Source organism: Chlorocebus sabaeus, chromosome 14 (genome assembly GCF_047675955.1).
Source record: "Chlorocebus sabaeus isolate Y175 chromosome 14, mChlSab1.0.hap1, whole genome shotgun sequence".
NCBI lineage: Eukaryota > Metazoa > Chordata > Mammalia > Primates > Cercopithecidae > Chlorocebus > Chlorocebus sabaeus.
In genome coordinates this window covers 86,291,902-86,309,895 of record NC_132917.1, presented here as the reverse complement: position 1 = coordinate 86,309,895, position 17,994 = coordinate 86,291,902, and the positions used below count along the sequence as shown (strand labels likewise).

Here is a 17,994-nt window from a genome sequence, read left to right as displayed (position 1 = left end):
GCCAGTGGAGCCATAATTCTCTCCCTCTTTTTTTTTTTTTTTGAGATGGAATCTTGCTGTTTCCCAGGCTGGAGTACACTGGCGTGATTTCAGCTTGCTGCAACCTCTGTCTCCTAGGTTCAAGCAATTCTCCTACCTCAGCGTCCTGAGTAGCTGGGATTACAGGTGCCCGCCGTCACGCCCAGCTAAGTGCTGCATCTTTAGTAGAGACGGGGTTTCACCAGGTTGGCCAGGCTGGTCTCGAACTCCTGACCTCAGGTCATCTGCCCACCTCAGCCTCCCAAAGTGCTGGGATTACGGGCATGAGCCACCATGCCTGGCTGGAGCCATAATTCTTAATCTGTGTATGTGTTGGTACATTTTTGGATTGAGATTTAAAAGAAACACAAACATTGGTTTAAGCCTGGATGGGAATCTTTGGGCATATTTTAAAAAGCTTTGCAGTGATTCTGATGGACAGCTCTGGTTGCTGTGTGGGGGTTTAATCTGTATCATATGTGTTTAAGAAAAGTAAAAAAACTTAAGGAAAAGTCTGAGAGAATTTGAATTTGATTTTTAGTTTTAGCAGAAAAGAATCTTCAATTGGATGCCTGTTGTAACTAATCATAGTTATGCCTGAAAGAAAATATAGAAGTGATTGTATATGTAAGTTTTGTCTTTAAAGACAAAGTTACAGTAAAGTAGAAAGTCTGTTTATAATTAGTTCAGATTAAAAGAGGGTTCCTGGAAAACAACTGATTATCTGAAGGGTACCTGAATTTTGCCAGGGGCTGAAAATATCTTATTGGGCACTAGCTAATTTCTGATTGAACTGGGGAATCTAAATCTCTTTTCATGTTAGCTAAGTTTTACATTTGTTTACTGCTCTTAAATTACAGTCAGTTGATGCAGATTACCTTGTAATGAGGTATAATTTCAGTGACATCATTAGAATTTTAACGTGTTCTTTTGCTTAGCTGACAAGCTCTCTACTGATGATCTGAACTCCCTGATTGCTCATGCACATCGTCGAATCGATCAGCTGAACAGAGAGCTGGCAGAACAGAAGGCCACTGAAAAGCAGCACATCACGTTAGCCTTGGAGAAACAAAAGCTGGAAGAAAAGCGAGCATTTGACTCTGCAGTAGCAAAAGCATTAGAACATCACAGAAGTGAAATACAGGCTGAACAGGACAGAAAGGTAAAAGAAATGAGAATTGTTGCCTAACATTTTAAAGTGACTCTAACTTGATTGTTTACTTCTAGAAATAATACTGGCTCAGCCGGGTGCAGTGGTTCATGCCTGTAATCCCAGCACTTTGGGAGGCTGAGGTGGGTGGATCACTTGTGGTCAGGAGTTTGAGACTGGCCTGGCCAATATGGTGAAACCCCTGTGTCTTCTAAAAATAGAAAAATTAGCCAGGCGTGGTGGCTCGCACCTGTAATCCCAGCTACTCGAAAATCTGAGGCAGGAGAACCATTTGAACTAGGGAGGTGGAGGTTGCAGTGAGCTGAGATTGTGCCACTGACTCCAGCTTGGGCAATGGAGCAAGGTTGTCTCAAAAAAAAAGAAAGAAAAAAAATACTGACAGTCATTGGCTTTAGGATATTGAATATAAGTCATGCTAACTGACCTTTAGAGTGGAGCTTAGGTCCTCATTCTTCTCATGAGAACTTCTAGGAAAGGAGTGATCAAGCAGAGTTCCTTTATGTTGAGCAGATACAGAAGTGTAAGAAGGTAATAAGCTACTGGTATCCAGGATTATCTAGCTCATCTTTCCAGTGGAGCTGGGCCTCTGTCCCTTAAAGCAGTGCTGAATGAATCTTTGTTGGAGTCTGAGTATATTTTTCCCTGCTAGTATTGTTAAGTGGTTGGTGGTTAAAAACCAGGTGAAATACCTTCTTTAGCCCTCTCTCTGGGCACACCATTTATTAAATAGGTGTCCACAGGCTGATTTGGGAACCTAACTACTCATCCCACCTTTGTGTCTTCTTAGCAGTACTATTGGCCACTCCCTCCTTCTTGAAACTATTTCTTCCCTAGGCTCCCTGACACCATACTCTTCTGGCCTTTCTCCTACCTTGCTGGCCACTCCTTAACCTCCTATTCTGCTCAGCCTCTCAAATAGTGGCATGCCTGGCATTAGTTCTGAAACCTTTTCTCCATCTAAACTGTCTCTAAGTGTTCTTGTTGAGTCCCGTGGCTTGGAAGTTTAAACACCATCTATACCTGATAAATTTCTATCTCCAGCTCTGACCTCTGCCTTGGCTTCAGGTTCCTATCCAGCAGCCTACCTGTTATCTCCAGTTGGATTTTCAGTAGTCATTTCATGCTTATCATGTTCCAAACAGATTTCTTTATTCTCTCCAACTTGTCTTCCAGCCCCTCAGCTTTTTCTCTCTAAATAAACTGAGTTGAACAAACTACTCAGTTATTCAAGCCCAAATCATGCTTCGTTGTTCCCCCATCAATTCATATTCAGTCGCCCCACAGATCCTACCAGTTCTGCATCCAACATAAATCCCAAATCTGTCCACTCTATTACTACCACCTTAGCCCAAACTGTCATCTTAATAGCTTCCACTATTTTTTCTTTCTTTTTTTTTTTGGAGACAGAGTCTATCTTTGTGGCCCAGGGTAGAGTGCAGTAGTGCAATCTTGGCTCATTGCGACTTCTGCCTCCCAGGTTCAAGCGATTCTCATGCCTCTCAGACTCCTGAGTAGCTAGACTTACAGATGCATGCCACCACACGTGGCTAATTTTTGTATTTTTAGTAGAGACAGGGTTTGGCCATGTTGGCCAGGCTGGTCTCGAACTCCTGACCTCAAGTGATCCACCTGCCTCGGCCTCCCATGGCGCCAGGATTACAGACATGAGGCACCATGCACGGCCTACCCCAAGGAATTTAAACACCAAAGTGCTGGGATTACAGGTGTGAGCCACCATGCCCAGCCAATTTCCCCTTTCTTCATACCTTCTTTCTGTGTCTGTTTACGCAGGCAAATAAAACATAGTCGAATCAGACACTAACTACACTGCTGGAAATCCTTCATGGACTACACATTTCATTTAATATAATTCCAAATTCTTAACCAATACCCAAAAGGCTGCTTGAGCGCTGCATGCCATGAGCCATTTCACTGCTCCAGGCACCCTGGTATTTTTTGTCCGTATCTTGACTATATCTTTCATCTTGGGACCTTTATGTTTTCTCTGCCTGGTACATTGTTTTGTCTCCTCTGTCTAAACCTTGAGCTCTAAACTTAAGTTTTAAGCCTAAATGTCACCTTCTTAGCAAGACTGAGATTTCCTATCCCTTCAGTCCAAAGTAGAGCCTCTGTATTACTTTCTGTTATGTTGCTCTGTTTATTTTAAATGTAAGGTGGGGGAAAAGGAGGTTGAAGGGGTGTTGATGCTTCACAACAGGTCCTTGCCTGCTCAAAGTTATACGTAGAAATATGTGTCACAATCTGAGATGTCTGTTTTGTTTACTTGTTTACTGTCTGCTGCCTCCATTGAGATACACACTGTGTGAGAGCAAGAAGTTCGTCTGCCCTAAGCAGACAGATCCATACAGATAGTAGGCACTGCCTGGAACACAGGGCTGGCACTTCATAAATACTTACGCACTGACTGAATGGATTCGTTGATGTATTATATTGTTTCTGAGAAAAAATAAGTTTTGAATTTCAGGTAATCAGTGTTAAGTAATTGTAAAGTGACTTACGGCTATTTGTTAGGCAAGGTATATTTTTTGTTTTATTTGGCCCATGTTGAATTTAAATTCATTTAAAAATAAGCAGTTTTCTTTGTTTAGAAGAAACTGTGTTCAATAACTCCCAGATACTTACTAATTTTCTTTTTTTTTTTTTTTTTTTTTTGAGACGGAGTCTCGCTCTGTCACCCAGGCTGGAGTGCTGTGGCCGGATCTCAGCTCACTGCAAGCTCCGCCTCCCTGGTTCCCGCCATTCTCCTGCCTCAGCCTCCCGAGTAGCTGGGACTACAGGCGCCCGCCACCTCGCCCGGCTAGTTTTTTGTATTTTTTAGTGGAGACGGGGTTTCACCGTGTTAGCCAGGATGGTCTCGATCTCCTGACCTCGTGATCCGCCCGTCTCGGCCTCCCAAAGTGCTGGGATTACAGGCTTGAGCCACCGCGCCTGGCCCTAATTTTCTTAATGATTCTTCTAAGTAGGTATTGTTACTCACAGATGAGAAAGCAGAGATTTGAGAAGATAAATCATTTCCCCAAGGTCACACAGATGATTGTAGTAAAGCTACGCTTGATCCCAAGTGTATAGTTACTTTTCTTCATATCCTGGATTTAGTTATTTCTTAGAGGAGCATGTGATTCAGGAAATGAGTGTTTTATATGAGAGGCAGCCTGGTGATGTGGAAAAAAACACAAATTTGGGGGTGATAGAGACCTTTGTTTGAAATCTGGTTTTTGCCACAGCTGTGTGATCTTGTTTGAGTCACCTTCCAGGGTTTAGCTTTCTGTTTCATATAAAAAGTAGAAGTGTACACATGCCCAGCACATTAGAGGGGTTCAGGATATGAAAGCTGCTGTTGTCATGGTTGATAGTGGGCTTTCTGTTTTCCTAAAAGTATATGTGGAGAATTGAAAACTAATAATTATTATGTTTGGTTTCACAGATAGAGGAAGTCAGAGATGCCATGGAGAATGAAATGAGAACCCAGCTTCGCCGACAGGCAGCTGCCCACACTGATCACTTGCGAGATGTCCTTAGGGTACAAGAACAGGAACTGAAGTCTGAGTTTGAGCAGGTGAGGACCTGGACTCCCTTCAGCCACTCCCCTCTTCCTGACAGGATTAACAGACTCTCCTTTCCTTTTAATGTACTCTGAGGATGTCGAAGAATTGGAAATCTGCTTGTATGTCTACAAAACTGCTTCTTTTTACATAATGGTGTACCTGTGTGTTCATGATCAGATGTGTTTTTAAAATATATATTCTAGTCATTTGGAATCTTCAGAGCTTTAAGGAGAGTTGGTAAAGGGGATTTCAGGAATGCAGACGGTAATATTTGACATGTGCATCTTCCTCCTATAGATGGCGTGGTAGTGCTTAGATTTTTGTAACTGAGGTAATTTCCCAGAGAAGTTAGGTTTTGAAATCCCAGTAAATTATCAGGATGCCCATAATTATAATTTCTGTTCAAGAAATCATTTACAGTAATATTAACTTGTTACTTTGTCTTGCAAGAAGATATTGAGGTTTTCTAAGTAAAATCTTCCAGAGAATTGCAATGTATGTCAATATGAAAAGGTATTTTAAATTCTATTTGATGGATATTTTTCTGAGAAAAATTAATGGATAAGCTCTTAAATACATGTTATTGGAATAGAATTTAATTATTACATTTAGGTTTGCAGTACAGCTACTTTACTTTCTAAGGCTGACAATTTGTGGCTGAGCACAGTGGCTCACACCTATAATCCCAGCAATTTGGGAGGCTGAGGCGGGTGGATCACTTGAGGCCAAGAGTTCGAGACCAGCCTGACCAACATGGTGAAACCCTGTCTCCATTAAAAATACAAAAATTAGCTGGGCATGGTGGTGCATGCCTGTAATCCCAGCTGCTCTGGAGGCTGAGGCATGAGAATCGTTTGAATCTGGGAGGTGGAGGTTGCAGTGAGCTAAGGTTGTACCACTGCACTCCAGCCTGGGTGACAGAGCAAGATTCTGTCTCAAAAATAAAATACAGTTGGCAGTTTGTTTCTTACTTTAACAGCCTTCTCTCTTCTCTTGGTATGCTTCCTCTAATGTTAGGTTCCGGCCGGGCACGGTGGCTCAAGCCTGTAATCCCAGCACTTTGGGAGGCCGAGACGGGCGGATCACGAGGTCAGGAGATAGAGACCATCATGGCTAACACGGTGAAACCCCGTCTCTACTAAAAAATACAAAAAATTAGCCGGGCGCGGTGGTGGGTGCCTGTAGTCCCAGCTACTCGGGAGGCTGAGGCAGGAGAATGGCGTAAACCCGGGAGGCAGAGCTTGCAGTGAGCTGAGATCCGGCCACTGCACTCCAGCCTGGGCGACAGAGCAAGACTCCGTCTCAAAAAAAATAATAAAAAATAAATATTAGGTTCCATCAGTAAATTTGTAAAGAATTATATACATCAGCCGGGCATGGTGGCTCACGCCTGTAATCCCAACTTTTTGGTAGGCCGAGGCGGGCGGATCACGAGGTCAAGAGATCGAGACCATCCGGGCCAACATGATGAAACCCATCTCTACTAAAAATACAAAAATTAGCTGGGCATGGTGGTGCATGCCTGTAATCCCAGCTACTTGGAAGGCTGAGGCAGGAGAATCCCTTGAACCCCGGAGGCGGAGGTTGCAGTGAGTCGAGATTGCACCACTGCACTCCAGCCTGGCAATAGAACAAGATTCCGTCTCAAAAAAAAAAAATATATATATATATATATATATGAGTCAGACATTTTTGAAACTTTCTTTACACAAAATGTAGGAATTTCGTGACAACCATAAGGCCCTCTTTGCTTCAGCAAGTAATTGCTGGAAGATTACACAGTTACATGACATGCATTGAGTATCACTTTTTTCTGGAACTATTTTTGTTTTATTTCAGAACCTGTCTGAGAAACTCTCTGAACAAGAATTACAGTTTCGTCGTCTCAGTCAAGAGCAAGTTGACAACTTTACTCTGGATATAAACACTGCCTATGCCAGACTCAGAGGAATCGAACAGGCTGTTCAGAGTAAGCATAAGCTATGTTATCTTACAGATAATTTCTCTCAGCATAATTTATTAAAATAATTTTATAGGGAAAATGGGGTACATGTATTGACATCAGGACATAAAAATACTAATCATTCTACTTAATTGCAGTTTTTGCCATTAAAAGTAATGGCAAAATCTATATAACTAGAAATTTTATACCTTGTATGACAAACACAAAATCACCATTTATAAGGCTATTTACCCAGTACCCTTTGGTTATGTCTCATGTGCCTGGGTGGTAAGGGCTAGGGGTCAGTGTGGTCCCATGCTTGCCTTCTGCAGGCTTGGTGGGTTATCTGGAGGAAGTGATTTGCCAAGTCCAACTACCAAATGGACAGTATTTATGCTGAGGCCTCCATGTGCCACATTGAAAGAAATGTCCTGACAATGAGGGTGTTAATAAAATGGGTTTTTTAGGATGTTGTGGAATCTTTGTCACATAACAATAAAAATAAATTCAATACTCATGGAATTTCAAGATCCAGTAGTCTGTTAAGTTCATTCGAAGTCTCCCATTTCTTTTTTTTTCTTTTTTTTTTGAGACAGAGTCTTGCTCTGTTGCCCAGGGTAGAGTGCAATGGTGTGATCTCGACTCACTGCAGCCTCTGCCTCCTGGGTTCAAGCGATTCTCCTGCCTCAGCCTCCTAAGTAGCTGGGGATACAGGTGCGTGCCACCACACCTGGCAAGGTTTTGTACTTTTCTGGTTTCATCAATCATTGCTACCCTTCGGGCCAGTTTTTGAACAGCATAGAAACGGGCTCTAAGGGTCTCTTCGCCCTATCTATCGCTCTATCGCCCAGGCTGGAGTGCAGTGGCCGGATCTCGGTTCACTGCAAGCTCCGCCTCCCGGGTTTACGCCGTTCTCCTGCCTCGGCCTCCCGAGTAGCTGGGACTACAGGCGCCCGATACCTCGCCCAGCTAATTTTTTGTATTTTTAGTAGAGACGGGGTTTCACCGTGTTAGCCAGGATGGTCTCGATCTCCTGACCTCGTGATCCGCCCGTCTCGGCCTCCCAAAATGTTGGGATTACAGGCTTGAGCCACCGCGCCCAGCCAGGTTTTGTGTTTTTAGTAGACACGGGGTTTCACCATCTTGGCCAGGCTAGTCCTGAACTCCTGACCACAAGTGATCCACCCACCTTGGCCTCCCAAAGTGCTGGGATTACAGGCGTGAGTCGTTGTGCCTGGCCCTGAAGTCTCTCATTTTTTTTGCAGAAAATTTCTGATGGCCTTAGCGTAAGTCTTAGCCTAATTTAAATAGTATGTTTCTTTCTCAACTATTAAAGGTAAAAATATGTGGATTAGATAGCATGCACATGTGAATGACTTCTGTGTACTCTTTGACCTAGCATTGTCCTGGGTGTCACAGGAAGAGGGAAGGGAGACTTAGTTGTGCTTGTGCCTGTATATCCTCCCTGTTTTCTCCATGACTTTAGTGAAAACAAGTCCCCATAAAATCATGTCATGCCTTACTGCCTGATTGATATGAAGAGGCCAGCTAGGAAAAGACACCAGAAATAAGTGGTGGGGGTGGGATTGTAAGAAACTCTTTCTGGCCTCATCTTCCACATGTGTAGATGTAGCTTGTTGAATGTGCATCAGTTCTGTGGATGTATGTCATCAGATGGAGAGAAAAATGTTTGGCTTTGCCTTTTTTTCTTTGTAGGTCATGCAGTTGCCGAAGAGGAAGCTAGAAAAGCCCACCAACTCTGGCTTTCAGTGGAGGCATTAAAGTACAGCATGAAGACCTCATCTGCAGAAACACCTACTATCCCGCTGGGTAGTGCAGTTGAGGCCATCAAAGCCAACTGTTCTGATAACGAATTTACCCAAGCTTTAACCGCAGCTATCCCTCCAGAGTCCCTGACCCGTGGGGTGTACAGTGAAGAGACCCTTAGAGCCCGTTTCTATGCTGTTCAAAAACTGGCCCGAAGGGTAGCAATGATTGATGAAACCAGAAATAGCTTGTACCAGTACTTCCTCTCCTACCTACAGTCCCTGCTCCTATTCCCGCCTCAGCAACTAAAGCCGCCCCCGGAGCTCTGCCCTGAGGATATAAACACATTTAAATTACTGTCATATGCTTCCTATTGCATTGAGCATGGTGATCTGGAGCTAGCAGCAAAGTTTGTCAATCAGCTGAAGGGGGAATCCAGACGAGTGGCACAGGACTGGCTGAAGGAAGCCCGAATGACCCTAGAAACGAAACAGATAGTGGAAATCCTGACAGCGTATGCCAGCGCCGTAGGAATAGGAACCACTCAAGTGCAGCCAGAGTAAGGTCTAGGAAGATTTTCGTAAAGTCGTATTTCATGTCAAAGGAAATCAGCAGTGATAGATGAAGGGTTCGCAACAAGGGTCTCAGAATTGTCTAGAAATGAGCAGGTTTACAAGTACTGTTCTAAATGTTAACACCTGTTGCACTTATATTCTTTCCATTTGCTATCATGTCAGTGAACTCCAGGAGTGCTTTCTTTGCAACTTGTGTAACATTTTTCTGTTTTTTCAGGTTTTACTGATGAGGCTTGTGAGGCCAATCAAAATAATGTTTGTGATCTCTACTACTGTTGATTTTGCCCTTGGAGCAAACTGAATAAAGCAACAAGATGAAAACTGAGTATCTTATCCGTTTTCAAAAAGTACATTTCTGGCTGGGTGCAGTGGCTCACACCTGTAATCCCAGCACTTTGGGAGGCTAAGGCGGGTGGATCACCTGAGGTTGGGAGTTTGAGACCAGCCTGACCAACATGGAGAAACCCGTATCTACTAAAAATACACAATTAAGCCGGGTGTGGTGGCGCATGCCTGTTGTAATCCCAGCTACTTGGGAGGCTGAGGCAGAAGAATTGCTTGAACGGAGGTGGAGGTTGCAGTGAGTCAAGATTGCGCCATCACACTCCAGCCTGGGCAACAAGAGCAAAACTCTCAAAAAAAAAAAAAATTCTAGTTTGTTGTACGTACAGAAAATTTCCTGGAGAAACAACAGCAGAAGTAGGAACTTCTGGCACACAGAGTTTCCAGGCTGTGAATTGCGTCACCAGAAGTCCACAGCCTGCTTTTTGGCTTTGAAGGTTTTGGTGAATTGATTCCTGCTGCTCAGTCTCAAAAGAGTAATATACAAGCCAAAGTGCCAATGTATCTGTAATTGGGGATATATCATTCTAGTGACTTATTAAAATGTTGGTCTGCTCACAGGTTAATTCAGCGGCCCTGTATGGGTCACAGCTCCCGGTTCTAAAACACCGGTAACGGAGCTCAGTTCTTCCTAGTACCCGGGCTCTGAATCCCTTCAAAGTGCGGATGGGGAGCCTGAAATCTTAATGAAGAGATTAAATGGTTTTGTTGTGTATTTGATGTAGATTGCTGTAAAACCCAGAGAACTTTTCTCAGTTCACCTTTCTAAAGATTAGTACAATTGTCATATTGCATAAGCACTAATTATTTTACTCCATGAATGCCACCATCTCTACATAAAAATATTGTCAACTTTCTCCAGAGTTACAACTTTTTGTTGGACATCGTGTGTTCACAAAGAAATTGAGGAGGCACTTTTTTCTGAGCAACACATCTGCAATCACAAAGGGGACAGGTTCTGCATCTGTAGGTGTATGCCAGCCCCTGCATTTGGGTAATTACATTCTAGTGTCTGTATGGCACTGGCCTTGTCCTTTGCTTTGGGGATATATTGGTCCACCTTTGGCTTGTGTTAATGTTGTCAATAGTCCTTGTATTCCCTCCTAAGTGGATTTATTTAATTCAGCAAAATACATCTAGTTTCTGATTGGAACACATGCTTTGTATTCCTTCCTGAGATTAATGCCCTTAATCTCAAAGGCAGAGGCACTCTGTGCACACCTACCCGGGGGATACTAAGTTTTTATTAGGAGATAATAGGACTGTTCTAAATTCAGTCTTTCCTTTTGGAATGGCACAAAATTGCAAAATACATTACTTGTAAAGCTAAACTTCCCTATTTGTCATACTAGAAATGCTTATAATTTCTATTTTACTTGTATGAGATAATGTAAAATATTATAGATTATAAAAAAATCTAAGTTTATCTTGGAACCCCGAAATAACTTCCTTCAGATGTGATTATCTGTTTGAACTTAGAAGCAGCAATACTGAGTGGTTTATTTTTTATTATTATTTTTTGAGACAAGAGTCTCGCACTGTCACCCAGGCTGGAGTGCAGTGGCACAATCTCTGCTCACTGCAACCTCTGCCTCCCAGGTTCAAGCGATTCTCTTGCCTCAGCCTCCCGAGCAGCTGGGATTACAGTTGCCCACCACCATACCCAGCTAATTTTTTTGTGTTTTTAGTAGAGATGGGGTTTCACTGTGTTGGCCAGGCTGGTCTCGAACTCCCGACTTCATGATCTGCCCACCCCGGTCTCCCAAAGTGCTGGGATTACAGGTGTGAGCCACCGCGCCCAGCCGAGTGGTTTATTTTAACCTGTAAGTCAAAATAATGAAGACTACAGGCTTCTGAATCTTAGTAGTTCCTTTACCAGCCAACACACCCACCTCCTTGATTGCTTATTAGGAACCAAGATGATACTGAAAAGGGGACCCTGCTTGGCCAGGCCTTTATTTTCCTTCCTCGTGCTTAAAAATCTTCCTGAGATGTAACTGCAAAAAGCAGCGGAGCCTCTTCTTGGGTTCTCAGTGCTACTTCAAGGAGATGGAGTCCCAAAGGCCAGGGTTATCTGGGAGGTGGATATAGCCCTGAGCCATTAGGGCAGGTCGGCTTCACTTCAGCCTTTCATTTATACTGCAAGTGAAAAGTCACGCGACTGCCATTGCCACAGCAAAAATCATAAAAAGCCAAATCACCACTTCTGTCTTGGTTTAATCCTCAATCTGTTTTAGTCTGAAATGACCTTGCCTCCCTCCTTACTGATGTAGGACAGTGTTCAACATTTTAAAACTCATGCATCCTGATTGAACATTTTCATGTTGTTTAATATTTCAAAATTAATAATGTAACAAACACACACCTAATTTTAGACAGTCTTTAAGGCATACTACCTTCATATTCCTTTGTATTAATTTAAATCCCCTGCTCTCTTAACAGATTCTGGATAAAAGCAGTCTCCAAGTCCCAAATGAGTTGTGCCACCAGTTTTAAAGTAACTTGCTTGGCTCAGTGCAGAACAGATCATTTGATTTAACGCAGAAGGGAAATAAAACGGCTTACTAAATGTCAGGCAGATTCTCTTCATCAGGTCCAGTGGTCACCACACCCCTATTATACTGTAGGTCTATTCTTTCCTGGCTTCCTTCCCATTGATGTATCCATGGGCCCTGAGATTGGTGGGGAGCTTGAGGAAGCAAAGGATGGGGGCAGGAAGGAGGGTGACCTGCCCACTGCAACTCTTACCCATGTGAGGAGTAGGTTTCACTAGTCTTATCAGTTTTGTTGAAGGGCTTCTGCAGGGGTTGTGAGGCAAGAGCTTGTGAAGGGGCCATTGTTGTGGGAACAGACACCACGGGTACTTGTGCAGAACTTAGATTGTCCTGGGAGTAAATTCTGTCATGACCTTTATTCCTCTTGGACACTCTTACTTTTCAAGCATCTTAGAGCTCTGAAAAACGTTCTTGGGCTTGATCCCCAGCAGTACTGAATCCTGAAAGTCCACAGCTGGACATTTTCTTTCTTTTGAGATGGGTTCTCACTATGTTGCTCAGGCTGGTCTTGAACTCAAGCGATCCTCCAGCCTCACCCTCCCGAAGTGCTGGGATTACAGGCATCAGCCACTGTGCCTGGCCTGGACAGCATTTTTTAATAGGCTATTTTCTGGGCCAGGATGAAGACGTGTTCACTGCCTACATTTTGTGTAATCTGATTATCCCATGTCCTAGCAAATTGCCTTACAGCACCCAAACCAAATACGCCCATTTTTTTAGTAAAATGCCACTCTACCATTAATGTTGAATCTAAACGGTTCTATAAAACCTGCCTTACACACCCATGCTCCTAGTGACTCAATTTCATAGCATATCTTTTTGACCATGACCAGCAGTAAAAAATTTACATCACAATTTGCTACACTTAATGCATGTATCTATGCACAGATCTATATTGCAATGCAGTTTGAAAGACAAAGGCTACCCTATCTTAGAGACTATAGGTACATAGCCAGTGACAGTACAATCTGACATCTTTTCCTCTACGCCTAGTGCTTGGCATGTTTATACAGCAGCTCACCAGGGGGCTTGGTTTTTTTTTTTTTGCTTTGAGGTTGCTGAAAGGGGAGGGTCTGCTTTACTGTGGTTACGTAAGGACTTCTCGAAGTTCTGCTTCTTAAGAGGTCATATGCCCTACTTGTAGTAGCAACGTGACTAAGGTCTCAAAATCAACGAATGAATACTTTGCAGAGTTGGTGGCATTCATTAAGCATTTATTAAGACCTAGGTGCTAGATGTGAGTTTGATTCTAGACATGTAGAATCTTCGAGTGCCATCCAACCTCTTGAATACTTTGATGGCTATAATTTTAAGACAATCCTCAAATCCTCAAATGTTTGAACCAAACTGGAAGTCCAGTTTCTGACTTCTACACATTGGTAATGTAACTCTGTGGCAACAACACTGAGCAAGTTTATTCCACATATATTAAGACTCCCTTTCCCCTCCCCATTCCATGAGAGTCCTTAATCCCATTTGCTTTTTTTTTTTTCTTGGAGACAAGGGTCGCTCCGTCAACCAGGCTGGAATGCAGTGGTGCAATCATGGCTACTGCAGCCTCAGCCTCCCAGGCTCAAACAATGCCCCCACCTCAGTCTCCAGAGAGCTGGGATTACAGGCACGCACCACTACGCCCAACTGTTAAAATCTTTTGTAGGGAGGGGGGCCTCACTGTTACCTAGGCTGGTCTCAAACTCCTGGGCTCAGGCGATCCACATTGGCACCTGAAGTGCTGGGATTACAGGCATGAGCCCTGCACTTGGCCCTATTTGCTCTTCCAAAATTCTGGTTTCTCTAAGACGGGGGCTTGCTCTGTTGCCCAGGCTGCAGTGTAGTGGTACGATCACGGTTCACTGCAACCTCCCTCTCCTAGGCTCAAACAATCCTCCCATCTCACCCTCCCAATTAGCTGGGACACAGGTGCATACTGCCAGTCTGGCTTTTTAATTTTTTTTGTAGAGCTGGTGTCTCACTGTGTTGCCCAGGCTGGTCTCAAACTCCTGGACCTAAGTGATCTTCCTGCCTCTGCCTCCCAAAGTGCTGATTACAGGTGTGAGTCACCACACCCAAAGAGAACATTTTACTGATAGTAGAGGCTAAAGACTATGATAAAATAAACATTTACAGAGAATGGAGACTTATCCTGTGAGGCCTTAATTTTTCTCTGAGTTCAATTGCTCAGAGTATGGGTTTGGAGTATCTGTACCACAAACTTAAAAGTACCAAGCTAACAAATCACTCATTTTGAAAAGTCCACTACAAATTCATGGGCCACCTTCCCAGATGGATTTTCTCCTATCAACTCTAGCTGCAGAGCAACATGGTGATTCAGAATTGGCGCCTGGATAGGGAGACGCATACCATGAATCTAAGGACTGTATTGAATAGTAAGGCTAACAAGAGTCAGGCATCTGCAGGTGCTGATGAACCAGAGACAGGAAGGGACTGAGTTAACCTTTCAGGTGGCCAGGTTCTCCTTGGAAGCTGTAAACCAAGACTGGAGGCTAATTTCCTCTCTGTCCTGCAAATCTGCTTTGATACGGAGCAATACCCATGGATGCTTAAGTAGCTAGTTACTATATCAGCTTTTTTTTTGCGGGGGTTGGGGGGGATTCCTTCAATTAAATGCCCTAAGACCTGACATCCTAAGAGAAAGCACAAACCATCCTTTGGTTTCTAAGGATGTGTGACTGGGTCCTGGCCTTCAGAGGATGGCAGACAGATGGGAACACAAGTATTAGTAGACTAGAGCATCCATAATTGTCAACTCTGGCAAGGTAAAGATGAAGCTCTCGTGTGGATAACTCACGGGCTACCTAAGTAAATCTAAGAGCCAGGTATGTGCAAAGTGGCTGGTGGGGGAAGCCCTCATGAAGGCAGGAATGCTGCAAACCTCCACTTACTGCCTTCCAGGACCATTTAAGTCACAGTGGTAAGAGCTGCTAGAAGTAGTCGTTACCAACTTGATTATGACGTCAAGAATACATTCCACATCCTTCTGTCATCACTAGCTCTCATTTCAACCACTAAAATAAGTACCAGCTATAGACAAAAATAAAGGGAGACATGAAACATTCATGGCTGTTCAAGTTAGAAAACTATGGCAATGGCTATATTAACAAAAATGCAAACGTGTACATTAATTACAACATTTATTTACAGTCATTTTACCAGTTGTGCAGCCTAAACTGCCATTATCTTGTTTTAGTCATTCCTAAGAGGCTTATTTCTGACATCGAAATATCCTGAAATTGGGAAACTATTGACCCAACCCCAACTGTGATAGAACTGCATGAACACCTTTCTAAGATGAAGGACCAGCATCACAGCAGCACATCAGGCCAACAAAGGCAGAAGTCCAGCAGCAGGGAGACGCCAATGGCACGAGGACGGCAGCATGAGGTCAGCTCACTAACACTGTAGGTGTGCAGGCTTATCCTGACGACAAGAGCCATGGACCTCACCATGTGTCTGAAAACCGCAATGTTGCTACTTAAATGCTAAACCTTTAACAGTGCATTAATAGATGGTTATTAAGTAGCAAATTAGGAGCTTAAATCTACATAACTTGGCTGTGTACTGACTGTGCCTCACAGTAACAAATTCACCAAATCTTTATCTTGTCTTCTTTTTAACAGTGTTAAATATTAGCATATCTTAGTTCTCAGGTGTGATTCCAGCAGCTATGGTGAGGCCATTGCTGCTCCTGAATCTCCACTTTCATTTGCCTTCACTGGTGTCACTGTCGCTGTCACTGCTGCTGTCAGTATCACTGTCACTGGTCAGTGCAGTTAGGTTACCTAGGGCTTCCCTGTTAAGAAAAGAAAATGGAGGATTACACTGCAATTCAATTGGGTGCTGGGGTTCTTGGTGTCTCTGACACTCACCTATAGCCTATCAGTTTTGAAAGCAGAAAAAGGGACCCTGCAGCTGCATTAAAGTATATTAGGAACAAAAAGATTCTAACAGTCAAATCTAGAGGCCTTCCTGACTTGCATGACAAATGAAATCATCATTAAATTACTACATTCTGACCTTCTGCAAGGAAATACAGGGGATAGAAAGCTACGAACATCTTGAATGGGCAGATGGACGAAAGGTCTGCACCATTTTACAAACTTTCCTTCGTGGTGACCCACTTACTTTTGTTGCAGGTTGATTGCAAAATCAGTCATTACTCTCTGGGTGAGGCTCTCACAACTAGGTAAGCTGAAGGCACTTGCCAGCTCTACTACTTCAATGGCCTGGGAAGGGCTGTTAGATGCTTTTGCATGGTCCATAAACTCATTCAGCAACTCATTTCTGTAAAAGAAAGGCAAAGTGTGAACTTTCTCCAGCCTCTTTAGTAAAACATTTATAGGCAAGATCCAGTATAAGTTCAGTAATAGAATTCCCAACAGTACTTCTGGAGACAAAATTAGATGAAGTCTAACATTTATTTTGTTTCCAGTGAGGTTGGAAAGTCTAAAGGGCCAAAGGGATTATCAACATTCATTCAATATGACTTCATGATGATCTATTCTGTGTAGCTCATGGTAACCCGTAAGCACAGATAAAAAACTGCTTACCTCAGGACGCCCTGGATAGTAGGGAGTTGACGGTATGCTTGCCTAACAGAAGAGTGCCCAAATGTGGTGGCTAAGGTTGGTGAAGAAATTTCAAATGTGGCTACTTCTAGGCCGTACTCAAAGAGAGCTGATTGATTTCAACTTACCTAGGGATCTTATTATGCTTCCTGAAAAGCCCCAACATTTTCCTGTTCAAGATAGGAAAAAGATTATGAATACTATTAGAAAAACAAGGCAATCAGATACTATAGCTGTCATCCCTCTGTAATCACAGACTAAATGCCTTTTTCTTAACTACACTGTAAGCTCCCAAAGACACACATCTGTGGGCTCTACTAGCTCCCAGCCCTGCGTATACATGAGAATCACCACAGGTGCTTAAAATCCCCAAACGAATCTATACTGCAATTTTCACAGGTAAATCTGATACGCTGCCAATGTCAAGATTTGCTAGTATAGGTTGAATATTCCTGATCCAAAAATGCTCCAAAATCTAAAACCCCATACACTTCTGGTCTCAAGCATTTTGGAAAAGGGATACTCCCAACTGTATTTGTCTTCTTGTAGAGGATCACCACTGTCCTAGGGAGGGAATCCATCCTGTGCACAGCTGGAAAAGAGGCATGGAACAGAACAATGCTGTTTCCCTCTCTTAAAATACGGCAGGGGTTCAGTCTGTCTTAGAATTCTGTTATGAAGAGCAGGCTCAGATTGAGGCAACAGTCTCATGTAAGTGCTCCCCATTAGCCTGCCACACGCAGGACAAAAGAGAAACACATACATTCAGCTCCCATGACTCAGCTGAGGTCCGTACCCCTGCGCCAATCATCACAGCCTGGTCATATCAAGTGTGTGCCAAACTGCCTGAGCTAACAACCAAATGCAAATGTCATACGTCTCTGTCGCTAGCAGCATAGCTGCTAGAGGGGCGTGTGTGAGCCGCACCTCAAAGACAAGCCTTCATCATCTTTTCCTGGAGATAGCTGACTGGCAATCGGATGTTCAAATACAGTTACTTTCTTGTACAAGGAGCCATGCACAAGCACCTCCCACTCGTGACTCTTAGAACACACATTTATATACAAAACAAAATACAGGAAAACCACCTGTCACTATCCCTACAAAAGATCCTTTTGCTCATTTTTGGAAACATGAGTATGGCTAAGGTTCCCATTCACAAACACAAAAATTAGTATGTGAATGAAGTGCTGATAAAAACATAACCAGAACACAGCGGCACCAACCAAGGATGGGTTGTGGTCAAGGCCAAGTTTAGTTAATGTGTGTAAATGCCAGCTTCCAGAAGTCTAAGTACACAGCCCACATTTTAAGTTGGAGAGCGGGATGGGAGAAGTATCCAAAAATACTTCAATAACCCAAATGACCAAAACATTTTCAAAACTATGTTTCCTTGATCATGTTTCTTTGATCTTTAGTCCATTTAAGTGGAGTAATGGGGTTAAGTGACTTACTTGTCCATAGACACAGAA

General features: G+C 43.2%; 2 protein-coding genes and 1 non-coding gene across 13 annotated transcripts in view; 1 reads left to right on the top strand and 2 right to left on the bottom strand.

Moving 5' to 3' along the window:
• Positions 1-9,364, top strand: part of IMMT (inner membrane mitochondrial protein) — a 52,811-nt gene extending 43,447 nt beyond the window's left edge. For all 11 annotated transcript variants that reach the window (XM_038007210.2, XM_073023140.1, XM_038007207.2 and 8 more), the window contains 4 exons: positions 957-1,180; positions 4,635-4,766; positions 6,595-6,724; positions 8,414-9,364. In XM_038007210.2, coding sequence (XP_037863138.1) covers positions 957-1,180; positions 4,635-4,766; positions 6,595-6,724; positions 8,414-9,027 — 1,100 coding nt within the window. In that variant the 3' untranslated portion in view covers positions 9,028-9,364. The remainder of the gene's footprint in view (positions 1-956; positions 1,181-4,634; positions 4,767-6,594; positions 6,725-8,413) is intronic.
• Positions 9,365-15,071: 5,707 nt separating this feature from the next.
• The window catches only part of PTCD3 (pentatricopeptide repeat domain 3), a 31,194-nt gene continuing 28,271 nt past the window's right edge, over positions 15,072-17,994 (bottom strand). The window contains exons 22-24 of the mRNA XM_007969990.3: positions 16,651-16,692; positions 16,080-16,238; positions 15,072-15,747 (exon numbers count right to left, since the gene is read on the bottom strand). Of these exons, the coding sequence (XP_007968181.3) occupies positions 15,657-15,747; positions 16,080-16,238; positions 16,651-16,692 (292 nt within the window). The 3' untranslated portion in view covers positions 15,072-15,656. The remainder of the gene's footprint in view (positions 15,748-16,079; positions 16,239-16,650; positions 16,693-17,994) is intronic.
• LOC119627448 (small nucleolar RNA SNORD94) lies at positions 17,206-17,342 on the bottom strand. Its single transcript, XR_005243641.1, has one exon. It is a non-coding gene; the product is annotated as a small nucleolar RNA SNORD94 (small nucleolar RNA).